This window comes from Coregonus clupeaformis, chromosome 9 (assembly GCF_020615455.1).
Source record: "Coregonus clupeaformis isolate EN_2021a chromosome 9, ASM2061545v1, whole genome shotgun sequence".
Lineage (NCBI taxonomy): Eukaryota > Metazoa > Chordata > Actinopteri > Salmoniformes > Salmonidae > Coregonus > Coregonus clupeaformis.
In genome coordinates, this window is record NC_059200.1 from 47,203,318 (window position 1) to 47,220,150 (window position 16,833).

Below are 16,833 nucleotides of genomic sequence, written 5' to 3' on the forward strand. Positions count from 1 at the left end.
TGTATTCATTACGTCGATTATGTTGCAAAACATTTCATCTGTTGCAACAGAAACCTTTTACTCCAAACGGAAAACGTTTTGCAAAGAAAACGAGAGTTTTGGACAAATTCAGGTAAGTCCCTCCCATTGACGGTCCCTCCCTCCCCGTTTCGTTCTGTTTGTTCTGTTTACTTCTGTTTGGTTCTTAAAGACCCAGTGCAGTCAACAACGTGATTTTCCTGTGTTTTAAATATATTTCCACACTGAGGTTAAAATAATACTGTGAAATTGTGAAGATGATGATAATGCGTTTTAAAAAGACCACCTACAATATCAGTCTGTTTTGGTGGGCTGGTGTTTTGGCCTGCCTGGTGACATCACAATGCAGAAAATTAGCTAATAGACCAATAAGAAAGAGAGTTACAAATCTCTCTGCCAATAACAGCTAGTTTTCAGTTTCCCCCTCCCCACTCAGACCACTCCAAGACCAATAGGATATTTACAGCAGAAAACGTTTTGTCTTTGTAAGAGGGACATATCCATATATTTTTTGTTGATGTATCTACACTCAAGCTGGGCGATGTTTGTGCAATGTCCACATGTAGTAATTGCAGAATAACTGCAGTTTACTGCACTGTAACTGCAATTATACTTCAGTTACACTGCAAAATTACTGCAGTTAAAAAAACTGTGTTATTTTGGACGCAGTATTTGCAGCATACTGCAGTTATACTGCACTCTAACTGCAATCTTTAATCGTAAGGGATTAGTTCTGGGATTTGTCTCCCAGGAAAGATCTAACAACAGACATAAGGAGAGATGAGACAAAACTAGCCAGTTATAGGTTTTGTGTTGAAGGACAGCTGAGCTGACTGAAGACCACTTAGGCTAGTTGATATTGTTTCCACGGTAACATGTATTGACATGACATGATGAAACGTTGAAACTAAATTGCAAGCTACTTTCGTAGCAAGGCGTTGTAAAACAAGTGTCTTATGAAACACTTTCCAGACACTGGGTCTTGCTATCTTGCCATAACTGACTTGACAGAGAAATATCAGCTAGATAGGATAGCCAAGAACTGAAGAACAAGGACATTGAAAATATAATCTAGCTTGTTTTTCTATGCATCGGCAGGACAGAATGGCAGCGTCTCGTAAACTCATGGGCGGGGGTGTGTGTCTCTTTGTTAATAGCTGGTGCGCAATCTCTAATATTAAGGAAGTCTCGAGGTTCTGCTCGCCTGAGTTAGAATACCCCATGATAAGCTGTAGACCATACTATTTAACAAGAGAGTTTTCATCTATATTTTCCATAGCTGTCTATTTACCAACACAAATCGATGCTGGTACTGAGACCGCACTCAACAAGCTATATAGGGCCATAAGCCAACAAGAAAATGCTCATCCAGAGGCGGCGCTCCTAGTGGCCGGTGATTTTAATGCAGGAAAACTGAAATCCATTTGACCTAATTTCTACCAGCATGTCACCTGTGCAACTAGAGGGGGGAAAACTCTAGATCACCTTTAATCCACACACAGAGACAGATTTGTCAAATCTGACCATAACTCTATCCTCCTGATTCCTGCTTACAAGTAAAAACTCAAACAGGAAGTCCAATGACACGCTCGATTCGGAAGTGGTCTGATGAAGCGGATGCTAAGCTACAGGACTGTTTGATGGTTCGTCGGAGGGTGTAGCGGGATTTCTTATAAGCATCCAGGTTAGTGTCCCGCTCCTTGAAAGTGGCAGCTCTAGCCTTTAGCTCAGTGCGGATGTTACCTGTAATCCATGGCTTCTGGTTGGGGTATGTACGTACGGTCACTGTGGGGATGACATCGTAGATGCACTTATTAATGAAGCAGGTGACTGATGTGGTAAACTCCTCAAAGCCATCGGATGAATCCCAGAACATATTCCAGTCAGGCTAACACAGACTGGAATATGTTCTGGGATTCATCCGATGGCATTGAGGAGTTCACCATTAGACTTCTAAACAAGACTGTTAAATAGCTACACTGCCCACACACACACTTACACATACTTACACTGACACCACAACACACACATACAAACTACGTCTGCCCACACACACATAACATGCACACACATGCTGCTAGTCACTTTACCCCTACCTATATGTACAGCACATAGCTACCTCAATTACCATGTACCCTGCACATCGTCTCGGTACTGGTACTCCCTGTATATATAGTAGTTGTTGTCTACTCCCTATATATAGGCATGTTATTTTTACTCGTTATTTATTTTGTGTCAAAATGTCTTTTTTTGGGGGGGGGATCTTTTATCTTCATCTTTAACTTTGCATTGATGGAAATGGACCCGTAAGTAAGCATTTCACTGACAGTCTACACTTGTTGTCTACGAAGCATGTGACAAATACAATTTTATTTTATTTGAGTCATGGCCACTAGAATTTCTTAATCATTGACTAGATAGCCGAGTGACCGCTCTAACAATGGAAATACATGCCCTCAATGAGGCAAGATCAGGTGGGACCAGTGTAGCAAATGAGAGGGCAGATATGCGTGTGAACAACAGGCACAACTAAGTTGTTTTTCTCAAAGTTGCCGGAATGTGCATCCACTTATATCAGTACTTATTTTTTTGTACGATTGTTTTTTTATTTTTACAATACAAAACATACACATTCAAACGACAACATACAGATGAACACAAACATCCACAACATACATACGAACACAAACATCCACAACACCCTGCCCAGACCCACCTGCTCAAAACCCATCTCCAGTGCCCATATTACTCTTGCCACATGGCCTCAAACTGCACAATTTTGTTTCTCTCCATAGGCCACACACTTTCAACATTTAGATTAAGCATTTGACCTTCCCATTGTGTTAATGATGGAGGATTGGTTGATTTTCAAGATGATTGATGATGATTGACGAGAAAAGTATTGTCTAACCCATCAGGTACAGTATCTCACTGCACCCTCATATGCCATGTCTTCAAATATGCAGACAGAGGGATTAAAAGTACATTTACATTTTAATACTTCTGACAGCCAACTTTCTAACTCCGCCCATAACTTTAGGACATTATAGCATTCCCAGAAGGCATGGATCATTGAGTCATTGTTAGTTTTACACTTAAGACATGACTCTGTCATTGTGCTGTAGAATTTGTGAATTTTGTCTCTTGTGTAATACATTCTATACATTCGTTTATACTGGATTAAGCATTTTCGTTAACTGTAATTTCGTTGGTTATGTTCCAACATTCCCTCCATTTTGTGCCAATATCAGTTATTTTTTAAATCTTGCTTCCAGTAGTTTATATTTTTTTTCTAAGAGATTGTCAGTTGGACAGGCTCTCTGCAAGGTTTTGTATATATTTACCAATCATATAAATATCATTTTCTGACTCAAATAGGGTTCCCTCAAGATTGCTCTGTCCAAAAGATTTCAAATTGAAATTTGTTGATATGAAACTTTTAAGTTGCATGTATTTGAAAAGATCTACATTGGTCAGTCCAAAATTGCTTTTTAATTCTGTCATAGAAATAAATGTATTTCCTATTACCAAATAATTTACGGTTTCTATGCCTTTAGTTTTCCATGTAGACCAACTTATCGTTGAATTCTGAAAAACTATCCAAGGATTGTTCCATAGGGTTGTGTTTTTAGGGAGTGATATTTGTTATTGTAGAATATGTTTCATTTTCTTCCATATTGTTAGTGTTCTTAACTATGAAGTTGCTAATGTTCTTAGCTTTATCCTTAGAAAATAGACACGTAAAAAGCTGAGCATGCACATCTTCAATATGTACCCATTGTTCCTCTTAAGTCCATTTAACTATATCTCGCATGTAAAAGCCATGGGTGGCAAATGTATACAATTCCAAGTCTGGAAGGTTAAAACCACCCTCTGATTTAGGAAGATGTAGAACTTTCTTTTTTATTCTATGCGTTGTAATTGCCCATATAAAGTCTGTTATGACCTAGTATACTTTTAAAAAATGTATTCCGTGTGGTAATGGGTATTACCGAGAATAAATATAAACACTTTGGGAGCCATGCCATTCTGAAGAGGTTTATTCTACCTGTAAGATTTATGGGAAGATTGTTCCATTTAATTAGATCTGTTTTTGTATTGTTGAGTAATGGGATAAAGTTATCTTTATATATTTGTTGTTTGTTGTCACTTATTAAGCATCCTAAGTATTTAATATTTTTTTGTGGTCCACTTAAAGGGTTGCTGTAGATCATCAGAAGTCTACTTCCTAAGTTTGAGTTATTCACTGCGTTAGCACACTCCGCCAACCCTGATGTTCTAGCAGTGTCTGAATCCTGGCTCAGGAAGGCCACCAAAAATTCTGAAATTTCCATCCCCAACTATAACATTTTCCGTCTAGATAGAACTGCCAAAGGGGGTGGAGTTGCAATCTACTGTAGAGATAGCCTGCAGAGCTCTATCATACTATCCAGGTCTGTGCCCAAACAGTTTGAGCTTCTACTTCTAAAAATCCACCTTTCCAGAAATAAGTCTCTCACTGTTGCCGCTTGCTACAGACCCCCTCAGCCCCCCAGCTGTGCCCTGGACACCATATGTGAATTGATTGCCCCCATTTATCCTCAGAGTTCGTACTGCTTGGTGACCTAAATTGGGATATGCTTAATCCCCCAGCCATCCTACAATCCAAACTAGATGCCCTCAACCTCACGCAAATTATCAACGAACCTACCAGGTACAACCCTAAATCCGTAAACATGGGTACCCTCATAGATATCATCCTGACTAACATACCCTCTAAATACACCTCAGCTGTCTTCAACCAGGATCTCAGCGATCACTGCCTTATTGCCTGCGTCCGTAACGGGTCCGCGGTCAAACGACCACCCCTCATCACTGTCAAACGCTCCCTAAAACACTTTAGCGAGCAGGCCTTCCTAATTGACCTGGCCCAGGTATCCTGGATGGATATAGATCTCATTCCGTCAGTAGAGGATGCCTGGTTGTTCCTTAAAAGTAATTTCCTCTCAATCTTAAATAAACATGCCCCATTCAAAAAGACAGAACTAAGAACCGATATAGCCCCTGGTTCTCCTCAGACTTGACTGCCCTTGACCAGCACAAAAACATCCTGTGGCGTACAGCATTAGCATCAAATAGCCCCCGCGATATGCAACTTTTCAGGGAAGTTAGGAACCAATATACACAAGCAGTCAGGAAAGCAAAGGCTAACTTTTTCAAACAGAAATTTGCATCCTGTAGCACTAACTCCAAAAAGTTTTGGGACACTGTAAAGTCCATGGAGAATAAGAGCACTTCCTCCCAGCTGCCCACTGCACTGAGGCTAGGAAACACTATCACCACCGATAAATCTACAATAATCGAGAATTTCAACAAGCATTTTGCCACAGCTGGCCATGCTTTCCATCTGGCTACCACTACCCCGGCCACCAACTCTGCACCCTCTGCTGCAACTTGCCCATGCCCCCCGCTTCTCCTTCACACAAATTCAGACAGCTGATGTTTTGAAAGCGCTGCAAAATCTGGACCCCTACAAATCAGCTGGGCTAGACAATCTGGACCCTTTCTTTCTAAAACTAGCCGCGAAATTGTCGCAACCCCTATTACTAGTCTGTTCAACCTCTCTTTCATAACGCTCTGAGATCCCCAGAGATTGGAAAGCTGCCGCGGTCATCCCCCTCTTCAAAGGGGGTGACACTCTAGATCCAAACTGCTACAGACCTATATCCATCCTGCCCTGCCTTTCGAAAGTATTTGAAAGCCAAGTTAACAAACAGATCACCGACCATTTCGAATACCACCGTACCTTCTCCGCTATGCAATCCGGTTTCCGAGCTGGTCATGGGTGCACTTCAGCCACGCTCAAGGTCCTAAACGATATTATAACCGCGATTGATAATAGACAGTACTGTGCAGCCGTCTTCATCGACCTGGCCAAGGCTTTCGACTCTGTCAACCACCGCATTCTTATTGGCAGACTAAATAGCCTTGGTTTCTCAAATGACTGCCTCGCCTGGTTCACCAACTACTTCTCAGATAGAGTTCAGTGTGTCAAATCGGAGGGCCTGTTGTCTGGACCTATGGCAGTCTCTATGGGGGTGCCACAGGGTTCAATTCTTGGGCCGACACTTTTCTCTGTGTATATCAATGATGTCGCTCTTGCTGCTGGTGACTCTCAGATCCACCTCTACGCAGACGACACCATTTTGTATACATCTGGCCCTTCATTGGACACTGTGTTAACAAACCTCCAAACGAGCTTCAATGCCATACAACACTCCTTCAGTAGCCTCCAACTGCTCTTAAACACTAGTAAAACTAAATGCATGCTTTTCAATCGAACGCTGCTGGCACCCGCCCACCCGACTAGAATCACCACTCTCGACGGGTCTGACCTAGAGTATGTGGACAACTACAAATACCTAGGTGTCTGGTTAGACTGTAAACTCAACTTCCAGACTCACATAAAGAATCTCCAATCCAAAGTTAAATCTAGAATCGGCTTCCTATTTCGCAACAAAGCCTCCTTCACTCATGCTGCCAAACATGCCCTCGTAAAACTGACTATCCTACCGATCCTTGACTTCGGCGATGTCATTTACAAAATAGCCTCCAACACTCTACTCAGCAAATTGGATGTAGTCTATCACAGTGCCATCCGTTTTGTCTCCAAAGCCCCATACACTACCCACCACTGTGACCTGTACGCTCTTGTTGGCTGGTCCTCACTACATGTTCGTCGTCAAACCCACTGGCTCCAGGCCATCTATAAATCACTGCTAGGCAAATCCCTGCCTTATCTTAGCTCATTGGTCACCATAGCAGCACCCACCCGTAGTCTGCGCTCCAGCAGGTATATCTCACTGGTCATTCCCAAAGCCAACACCTCCTTTGGCCGCCATTCCTTCCAGTTCTCTGCTGCCAATGACTGGAACGAATTGCAAAAATCTCTGAAGCTGGAGACTCTTATCTCCCTCAATAACTTTAAGCATCAGTTGTCAGAGCACCTTACCGATCACTGCACCTGTACACAGCCCATCTGAAATTAGCCCACCCAACTACCTCATCCCTATATTGTTATTTATTTTGCTCTTTTGCACCCCAGTATCTCTATTTGCACATAATATCTTGCACATCTAGCATTCCAGTGTTAATACTGTTGTAATTATTTTGCACTATAGCCTATTTATTGCCTTACCTCCATAACTTGCTACATTTGCACACACTGTATATATATTTTCTGTTGTATTTTTGACTTTATGTTTTTTACCCCATATGTAACTCTGTGTTGTTTTTATTGCACTGCTTTGCTTTATCTTGGCCAGGTCGCAGTTGTAAATGAGAACCTGTTCTCAACTGGCTTACCTGGTTAAATAAAGGTGAAATAAAAAAATAAAATAAAAAATGAGTTGTTATTTTCCCTATTGCCATTATTTTATTTATTTTTTCACGTTCATTTTATATCCGGAGATTTTATAGTATTCTGAAAATATTTTTTGCAAGGGGGTAATTTAGTTTTCAATATTGGTCAGGTATATCAGGAGCTCTTCTGCAAATAAGTTTAGTTTATATTCATGTGTACCAATACTGATACCTGTTAGGTTTGGGTCTTATTCTTTCTGTAAGCGGTTCAATTGCCACCCTTATGAAAAAAGATTGCAGTCAGAGTGCAGTATAACTGCAGTATGCGGTAAATACTGCATCCAGAATAACACCGTTTTTTTTTACTGCAATAATTTTGCAGTGTAACTGCAGTTAGAGTGCAGTATAACTGTAGTTCTTCTGCAATTACTGCGTCCAAAATACCACAGTCGACTGCAGTTACTAAACTTTTACTGCAGTTTCAAAAAGGCAATCTTTTTTTGTAAGGGCAGTCCAAACAGGAGTGGGGAAGAGAGGTCATCCTTGTCTTGTGCCCCTTTCTAAAGCAATTTAATCGGATAATATATATATATATATATATATATATATATATATATATATATATATATATATATATATTTTTAGTACATTTGTAACAGCCTAAACATAACGAAACTTCTATTCGATCAAATAAGCCTCACGTAATTCGACACTCTTTCATAGACCTCCATACAAAAAGGAATTTATCTCATGCGGACAGATTTTGGGCGGAGTAAAATCCTCTCGCTTCGCCTCTTCCTGTCTGCAATTGATGAAAAATGAGGCCAAATCAGGAAGTGCAGTCAAAGCTCTCCAAACTACAAATCCCGTGAGCGATCTGCACGGCAAACGCTTATCGATGGCTTTTCATAGTCATCAGCGCTTGGAACGTCAATGATACAATGTTGCAAATGTTTCTTCATCTGCAAAGTTAATAACAACTGTTCCAAATGTTCAGCGCGCTGTCCAGTCGTGGCTTGCGTAGCTCCGACGGCATTCCTAAACCAAATGGGAGTTTCCAGGAAGTGGCCATATTGGAACCACTACCAAGCTTGTTCCCCTGTGTCAGTTTACGGAGAGAGTGAGACGAGGGCAGGTAGTTCCCTTTCGCCCAGCTCGGCATTAAAACAAATACATTCCGCACCATGGCTGCTACGGATGTAGACATATTTTCTGTAAGTACACTGATACAATTTTCTGCCTATGAGCGTATCGTAATATGCAGCTTTGTAATGGAATTCTCAATTATTCGTGGAAGTGTGGGCTATGTGGACTAACAGTAGTGAGCAGAGATGGTGGAAGTGATTTCTCGAATAGGGGTTCACGTTGGATTGTCCTGATGGGGTTGTAGGACATGGCTCATTCATTATTTGCGAGTTTCCAAATGAGTAGGATACATACAGAGCCATATCGCTATTGCTGTATTGATAGTAACCTATACCGGTAGTATAATAATGTGCATTGGTGTAATTCCTCATTGAGTTACACCAGCTGATTGCTGCTCATGGTATCTACAGGAAATTGTAGTGACCCCAATTCTCCCGTGATAAGCGTTTAACCTACCCCACATCAGCTACAATGTAGCAACATAGTTTACTAATCATTGGTTGGTTTTATGTTTGACTTTCTTCCTTTGAGAAACAATGTGGTTACATTGTAACTTCCTGTTTAAGCGGTCTAAAATTATGCGTAGGCTAGCCTACATAATCATTATTTATTATTGTGATGGAGATTGAATTGCCCTTTGAAAGAAAAAGATGGGCTTCTTTCTGTTCAGTTGCCTAATTCAATTCTCAGGAATGTTATTTAAAAAAAAAAGAGTTTTATTTTATTTGTATTTTTGTTCATTGCGCTTCATTGTTCATTGTTTCAGAGCACTATTCAACTGATGTAGTAGTAGTTATTTCTGTCTGAATGCAACCCAAAACCTATCCTGAAGATACAATGTTGATTTGCATTGTATTCAACGTTTCCTCTCACAACCTCTACAAGCCAGAATGTTGAATAGTTATATTTTAACTTACTTTACCAGTTAACTGTACGGTTGGTCCTTTTGCAGGTAGGAATGTGAGACAATATATCAGGGAAGTATAATTACATTAACTTTTCAAAGCGCTGGTACTGCGTTCATATTTCTATCACCTGAAACATGCGCAGAACCATGTTGTGCGCATGCTTCAGGTGATAGAAATCTGAACGCACTACCAGCGTTTTGAAAAGTTGATGTAATTAAATCAAATAAAATCAAAAATTGTCACATGCTTCGTATCAACTGGTGTAGACTAACAGTAAAATGCTTACTTACGGACCCTTCCCAACAATGAGTAACGGTAACTTGGCTATATACACAGGGTACCAGTACAGAGTCTATTTTCTGTGGATATAGTCTCACATTCCAACCTGCAGAACAACCGGTAAAGTAAGTTAAAATATTTTATTCAACATTCTGGCTTTTAGAGGTCGTGAGAGGAAACTTTCCTAATCCAAACGCTCATTTATGCCAGATGTAGAATTCAATGCAATTCAACGTCTGGTCTTCAGGCCAGTGTTAATTTTGGCAGCTATTTTAGATTTAGTCTTAAAATACCTTTTTGTTTTAGCCATATTTAAGTCATTTCATCCTTCGTTAGTTTGAGTTATCAGTCGACTAAAACTCTGGACAATTTTAGTCTAGTTTTAGTCACAGCCATTTTAGTCACATAAGTCAGTGCATTTTTTATATTAAATAATGAATATTTAGGCTAGCTCCAACTTCCATCATCTGCACATTCAGATAGGATAACAGCGCACATGGGAAAATATAGAGCTTCTGATGTGATTTTAAAGCAAAAATAGCCTACATTAAAGTAATAGAGGGTAAACATGATTGTTTCTAGTTTAGGTTAGTTACAAGTAAAGTGTCCTGGTTTCGCATCAGTTCTAAAGATTGACGAGTGTCTGAGGTGACCGCCTGGGAGCTGTGTCAGAGAGCTGGGCAGATCAGCCAATCAGACCACGCAACTGAAACATGTCAATTCTGCCAATGAGAGGATTGCATTAAATATTCTGTACGCATGCTTAGGATTGGACAAAACAGATGAAAAGGAGCTTCATGTCAAATTAAATGTCCATTAGTCTCACGTGGAATTCTCGTCTTGTCACATTTTTGTAGACTAAAATGAAAACTAAATTGTTATAGTTGTAGTTTTTTTTCCCCAGGGTGTCTCGTTATTGTCATAGTTTTAGTCAGGAAAAATAGGTAATTGGCAAGTATTTTTCATTATAGTTATTGTTGATGAAATTAACACTGCTTCAGGCTACCCAAAACCTAAACCTGGATTATGATTGCATGTAATCAAAAACGATGCATAATATGAATGGTGTGTAAGGCATGAGGCTACAAAGACACCACACAAGATGGTGTGATAAGCTTTTTTTTTGTACAGGTCCACAGTGTTGATTTAACTTTTAGACAATCCATAAACACCTTCCTTGAGGTGTTGAATTGGACAGTAAGCACTACATTGCTGGGATAAGTAGATTAACAGAGGAGCCACTCCTTCCTCAAGTTGTCACGTTTGATTTAGGGAAGGGAGATAATTCACCCTAAAGAGAGAGAACAAGCCCCAAATTGCAGATTGCATGCAGATACAGTACTCCCCATATGTTTCATTGTATTGCCCAGTAAGGGCAGTGTGTATGGAATGATCAAGCCAAATGATTGCTTAGATTTGAGTTGGGAATGCAGTGAAATTAGTGTGAGGAACCACTGTGTCATTCCCATTGACTACCCAAGTTTTAGAAGAAACACACAATTGAGGCAATGTTGTAGCCTACGTTGCAAGCAAGACAATTTGTTTGAAGGGCACTGTTAATTATGACTGGTTATTGATAGGGCGATAGGGAGGATGTATGGTTGATTGCATTGATAGGTTGAACAAAGTAGGGTGCACAAAGCTATGTGAAACAATCAATGTGTCAAAACAATAAAACGAGTTGTAGGGGAGCATTGATCGTATCGTACTACAGAGATCTATTTTAGCCCTGATTATATAATGAATTGCCCGTAGCAGCTGTAGCATGTTTGATGCTAAGAACATCAGATGCATCATGAAGCCTACATAATGCATAACATTAGAGCCACGCACATTGCCTTGGTATGGAAGGCATGCTAATGAGTTTTGACACAATTTTTAAGAATTACTCTTTTGTTGATGCATATTAGTAATCCTTAAGTAGATATGCATCTGCTGCTTGAAAACCAGTAGCGTTATTGTCTTGGATATCCACTTTTTCTTTGACAGTCTTGTATCCGCATGATAATGAAGTTTCTAACATTCTCTGGAGAAAGATTTATGATTGCATAATGCGTTTTAAATTGACCATACAATACAGGACAGCCTGGAGGCTGACCTGTCACATCCACTGTTGTAAAACACTGATTAGCTTAGGCTGTGTGGGGAGTCAATTATCCATGCTATGTGGAGTCCTATCTCTCCCCATCTGATGTCATACACATGCACAAACCTATGAAACTGTGCTTTGTGCCTTGCGTTCTAATACTCTCGATTTGGCTGTAACTAAATGTATTTTCGGACACCCACAGATTGGTATGCTTCTGTCTATCTTGTAAAATGGCCTCTGCTGTCTCCCCTCTCCACGTTCTTGTTTTTGTCTTTCCTGTTGGACAGAGGCGTGCGACGGGAGAGACGGAGGAGTTTCTGCCAGACAGACGGCTCTGTGTATGAGTGTGTATTAATAAAGAAAATATAGTCTTTCTTTTTCCTTGGATGCCTGGTGCCATGCGATGACCAAATCTCCACCATCTGCATACTGTAGACCTGTGCAGCCCTGTGTTAATGTTTCTCCATTAGACTCAGTGTAGTGCCAGTAGAAGCAGCAGTAGTGTGTCAGTGTGTCGCTGATGGGTTGTGTGTTAGTTCACTGAAGCAGACAGACTATTCAGTTGGGGATGAAAATGATATAGTTCAGGTCTACTCTACTGGAGGTCTCTCTGTCAGTCTGTCTGGGAATAAATAGTCCCAACATCCAGGTTTTGCCCTAAGGCTTAATGTTAGCATTATGTTTAGTTGTTTAACTTCTTTGTAATTTTTGAAATGTATTGTCACAGATGAAGCAAGTACAAAGAGCTTTCAATTTTTGTCATCGTTTACTAGCCTACCGGCAATTACATGGTAACGGAATTACGCTGAGACTGATTCTTCACTTTAAAATGTATACAAAGAACAGCAACATTGATTTCAAAGTTTAACAAACCATAGAACTCTATGCACAAGGACTACTTTTAATAATTTCCACAGAACATTTTACAAAAACACATTTACAGGAAGAACTGTGCAGATACAAAGTTTGGTAACAGAATAAAACCGAGGGAGATTTTACTGTGATTCAGTTATCAAACATTGCATCTGCACGTTTCTTCCAGTAAATGTATATATTTTTTTTACTTTGTAAATTGTTCAAAGTAGTCATTGTGCATAGAGTTGTATGGTTTGTTAAACTTTGAAATCAATGTTTTTTTTGTTGGGCATACATTTTTTACTGAAAAATCAGAGTCAGCGTAATTCTGTTACTGTGGAATTACCCCTACATATTTCTGTGCTCAGCCATTTCCTCTTGATCCAGTGATTCGCATGGGAAGTGTGGGGTTTCCTTGCCTAGGGATTTTTAACCAGAGGCTCTCTGAAAGACACCATCTCATGATTCTTCTCATACTATTACTTTGCACTGCTATACTGACTCCATTCCTTGACTATTGCGAAGGATGGATGCCTCTCAGCTTGTGTAACGTGTGCATTCAGTCAGAGTTCGTCTCTGGGGAGTTTGTGTCCACGCCCGCAGTTCTGCATGATCCTTGAGATAACACACTGGAGCAGGTTTTGTGTTTGCATTCCCTTTGTGGCCCTCAGTCGATTCCAGTTGCACACAGGCCTGCCTGCCTGCACAGCTCAGCTCAGCTCTTAGGCTGTGTCCGGTGACATCACCCCCCAAATATGCAGCCTTAGTGGGAAAGGCTAAGCCAGACACACTGGGATGAGCCCATTGATCTCAAGATGTTCTCTCTGCTCTCCCTGCACAGCTGAGATGAGCAAGATAAGGGAATGCATGATTGTTTCTCCACAAATGACTAATCATTAGAGATGGGCTGCTGTTCACTGAGGTGGGAGTAGGCTCACTTTGTAACCTTTTCAGGTGCCAGATTTATTTCGTGTGACCTCAATTAATCCCACTTGATTTTTGGAATCTCTAGTCTCTTCTCTGTGCAGAGATGCCACCTTCTGTTTGAAGGATTACTCCAGCTCCGTCCTCAGCGCTCTCCAGAGTGCTCATCTTGTAATTTAAGCTTTTAAGGCACATTATGATGAGCTACATGTCTGTACAATGCATTATCAGAAAATGTCATATGCACAGGGAACAAATGGAATGTGGTGGCGGTATTCCGTATTGCTTATGTCCTCGATTCACAGTAATAAATTTTCTCTCAGTGCTTTCACCCCCTCACATATCTCTAGCTTTGCCATCATTGTTAATTGATTTAATACTTTCTTTTTGCAGAATGAAGAAAAGCGTAACCTCAGTTTGGGCGGGCATGTTGGTTTTGACAGCCTTCCTGATCAGCTGGTCAGTAAATCGGTGACGCAGGGTTTCTGCTTCAACATCCTCTGTGTAGGTGAGTATCAAACCACATGATAGTGTTACTGTACTATCTCAGGGGCTGCATCCCAAATATCACCGTATTCCCTAAATAGTGCACTACTTTTGACCAGGGCCTATAGAGCTCTGGACAAAAGTAGTGCACCATATAGGGAATAGGGTGCCATTCGGTATGCAGCCAGGGTTGTTTCTGTCCTTGACATGAACGAGAACAAGACTGCTGTTGCTGTGAAGAGGCTGAGAGCAGAATGTCCCCCCTGAGAGTTACTGAGACCTAACAACACTTTTCCCTCTCTTGCCTCCTAGGGGAAACGGGTATTGGCAAGTCGACATTAATGAATACCCTTTTTAACACAATGTTTGAGAACGAGGAGGCCAGCCACTACCAGAATGGCGTGTGTATGCGGCCCAGAACATACGACCTCCAGGAGAGCAACGTCCACCTAAAGCTGACTATCGTGGACACTGTTGGGTTCGGGGACCAGATCAACAAAGAGGAGAGGTAAGCAGCAGATGCTAAGCATCCTACTTTCAACTGATCACTAGATGAAGCATTGCCATTGAGTCTCTGTCCTTTTCATACTCTCACAGTGAATGATAACATGCCATCTTTTGGAGTAAATTGCTTACGTTGCCTGGAATGTAGACAAGACAAGCACTGTCAAACATTCCCCCGAATGGAGAGGGGTTTAGAATGATGAGGACATTCTTGGTTTCAACTACAGCTGTGGGACTGAGTGTTTGTGTGATCTCCGCAGCAAGAGGGCTCACACGCCCCTGAATGATACAGTGGGAGGAACAGGCCCTAACTCATTATGTTTGGGAAAAAGCTGCTGCAACAATGCATCCCAAATAGATTTTAAAGGTCATCAGTGACGCATTCTGGGAAAATAGCTTAGAGATGTTCAACCCATGGAGCGGCGCACAATTGGCCCAGCGTCGTCCAGGGTAGGGGAGGGAATGGCCGGCAGGGATGTAGCTCAGTTGGTAGAGCATGGCGTTTGCAACGCCAGGGTTGTGGGTTCGATTCCCACGGGGGGCCAGTATGAAAATAAAATAAAAAATGATGATAATAATGTATGCACTCACTAACTGTAAGTCGCTCTGGATAAGAGCGTCTGCTAAATGACTAAAATGTCAAATGTAAATGTTAAAGGAAAGGTTAAACATTGTATATATGTTCTTGGCAAGCCTGTAGGCCACTTATTTGCCCTCCAAGCTACAGTATAACAATGGACACAGGGATGTGATTAATACTTTTAACCATGGTTTAACAGTAACTTTATGTGATTTATTGGCTCACTTCCCCTGTAGAATGCTAGACTAAACACACTGGCATATTAAATGTTCACCTCTGTGACCTCTTAAATATTTATGATTCGTGGTACTTGATGGTGTGAAGGTCAGGTTTACATGAGTAGATGCTGGAGACTTGAATATAGATCATTTCTGTACACAGACATCTAATACCCCCACTGGTAACTTTGAAAGAAACAAAGAAAGTACATGAGATAGTGGGATCAAAAGGAACCAAAGTGAAACTTTGTTTTACACTTAGTAAAACTACATTGCTTTTCCTTTTGCAGTTATAAACCGATAGTGGACTATATCGACACACAGTTCGAAAACTACCTTCAGGAAGAGCTGAAAATCAAGCGCTCCCTCTTCAACTACCACGACGGGAGGATCCACATCTGTCTGTACTTCATCGCGCCCACGGGGCATTCACTGAAATCCTTGGATTTAGTTACCATGAAGAAACTGGACAGTAAGGTAAAGGATCACTACCAACAAGGCCTTGTGGGCAAAAAAACAGACGGCATCCTATTGTTTGATTTGAAATATAGAGGCTGAAATCCCATCTCTTTCACTTTGACTAGTATGGATTTCACACAGTTGTAGAACAGTCAGATATTCATGTAGGGTGGGAACCCACAATGTCCTTGAAAAGGAAACGGCAGACATTCCAGATAACATTTTATTGGATTTCCGGAGGTTTATATCATGCCCTGGTGTATTTGTCAGAATTATTAAGCAAGTATGACGTTGTAACTTCTTACTTCTATGAAGATCTTTTTTCGTTCATGGTTTCATGTGAGTAACTGAGTATTGGGCAGCAGATCCATATTTTAGAACAATACATTGATTTCAGCCTATTGGAAACATGAATGGTCAGTGCCTCAATTAGTGAATTGTGGAATTAATCTAATCTCATCACTATTGCAGTTGAAGCGTGAATGAGGGTGAGGGAGAGAGAATGTCACAACTAGCTACTAGTGCAGTCTGTTTTATTGACCCCAAATGGGGCGGGTGAAATGTGTGAAACTCAGGCTGAGACAGACCTGACAATGCATACAGTACTCAAACTCCTATTAGCTACAACCGTACAGAGCTTGTATATCAGGCCGGTTATACGGCCTATAAAGCTGTTCGAGGAGTGGTGGAGAGGCAATTACAGGCTTGTTTGTGTCTGGTAATGCAATGACACATATCAAACAGATGGTGTGGTTATGAGCAAAGCATGGTAGCTTACTTTAGCCAATACTCTCCTCCAGCATGGCTCTATCTCTCTCTGAGCTGTCAGAAATGAGCCTTTTCTCACAGGATACACGGAGCAGACTATAAATCAGCTTATATTTTATTTAAAGGTCTATGATGTAAAGCAGACAGGCAATGGTGTTTGACTTATACTTCCATAAAGGCTTTTAAGCCGGAAGGTAGACGGTTATAAAAGTGGTCTGGTCTAGGGACGTGAAGCACTGTAGAGATGGGTCTCTGCTC

At 40.9% G+C, this 16,833-nt stretch overlaps 1 protein-coding gene across 3 annotated transcripts in view; it reads left to right on the top strand.

Moving 5' to 3' along the window:
- The first annotated feature begins 8,264 nt into the window (after nt 1-8,264).
- The window catches only part of LOC121574026 (septin-8-A), a 52,165-nt gene continuing 43,596 nt past the window's right edge, over nt 8,265-16,833 (top strand). The window contains exons 1-4 of one of the 3 annotated variants that reach the window (XM_041886547.2): nt 8,265-8,573; nt 13,954-14,068; nt 14,359-14,554; nt 15,639-15,825. In XM_041886547.2, the coding sequence (XP_041742481.2) occupies nt 8,544-8,573; nt 13,954-14,068; nt 14,359-14,554; nt 15,639-15,825 (528 nt within the window). In that variant the 5' untranslated portion in view covers nt 8,265-8,543. The remainder of the gene's footprint in view (nt 8,574-13,953; nt 14,069-14,358; nt 14,555-15,638; nt 15,826-16,833) is intronic. The other 2 variants (XM_041886548.2, XM_041886549.2) reach the window with 2 other exon arrangements.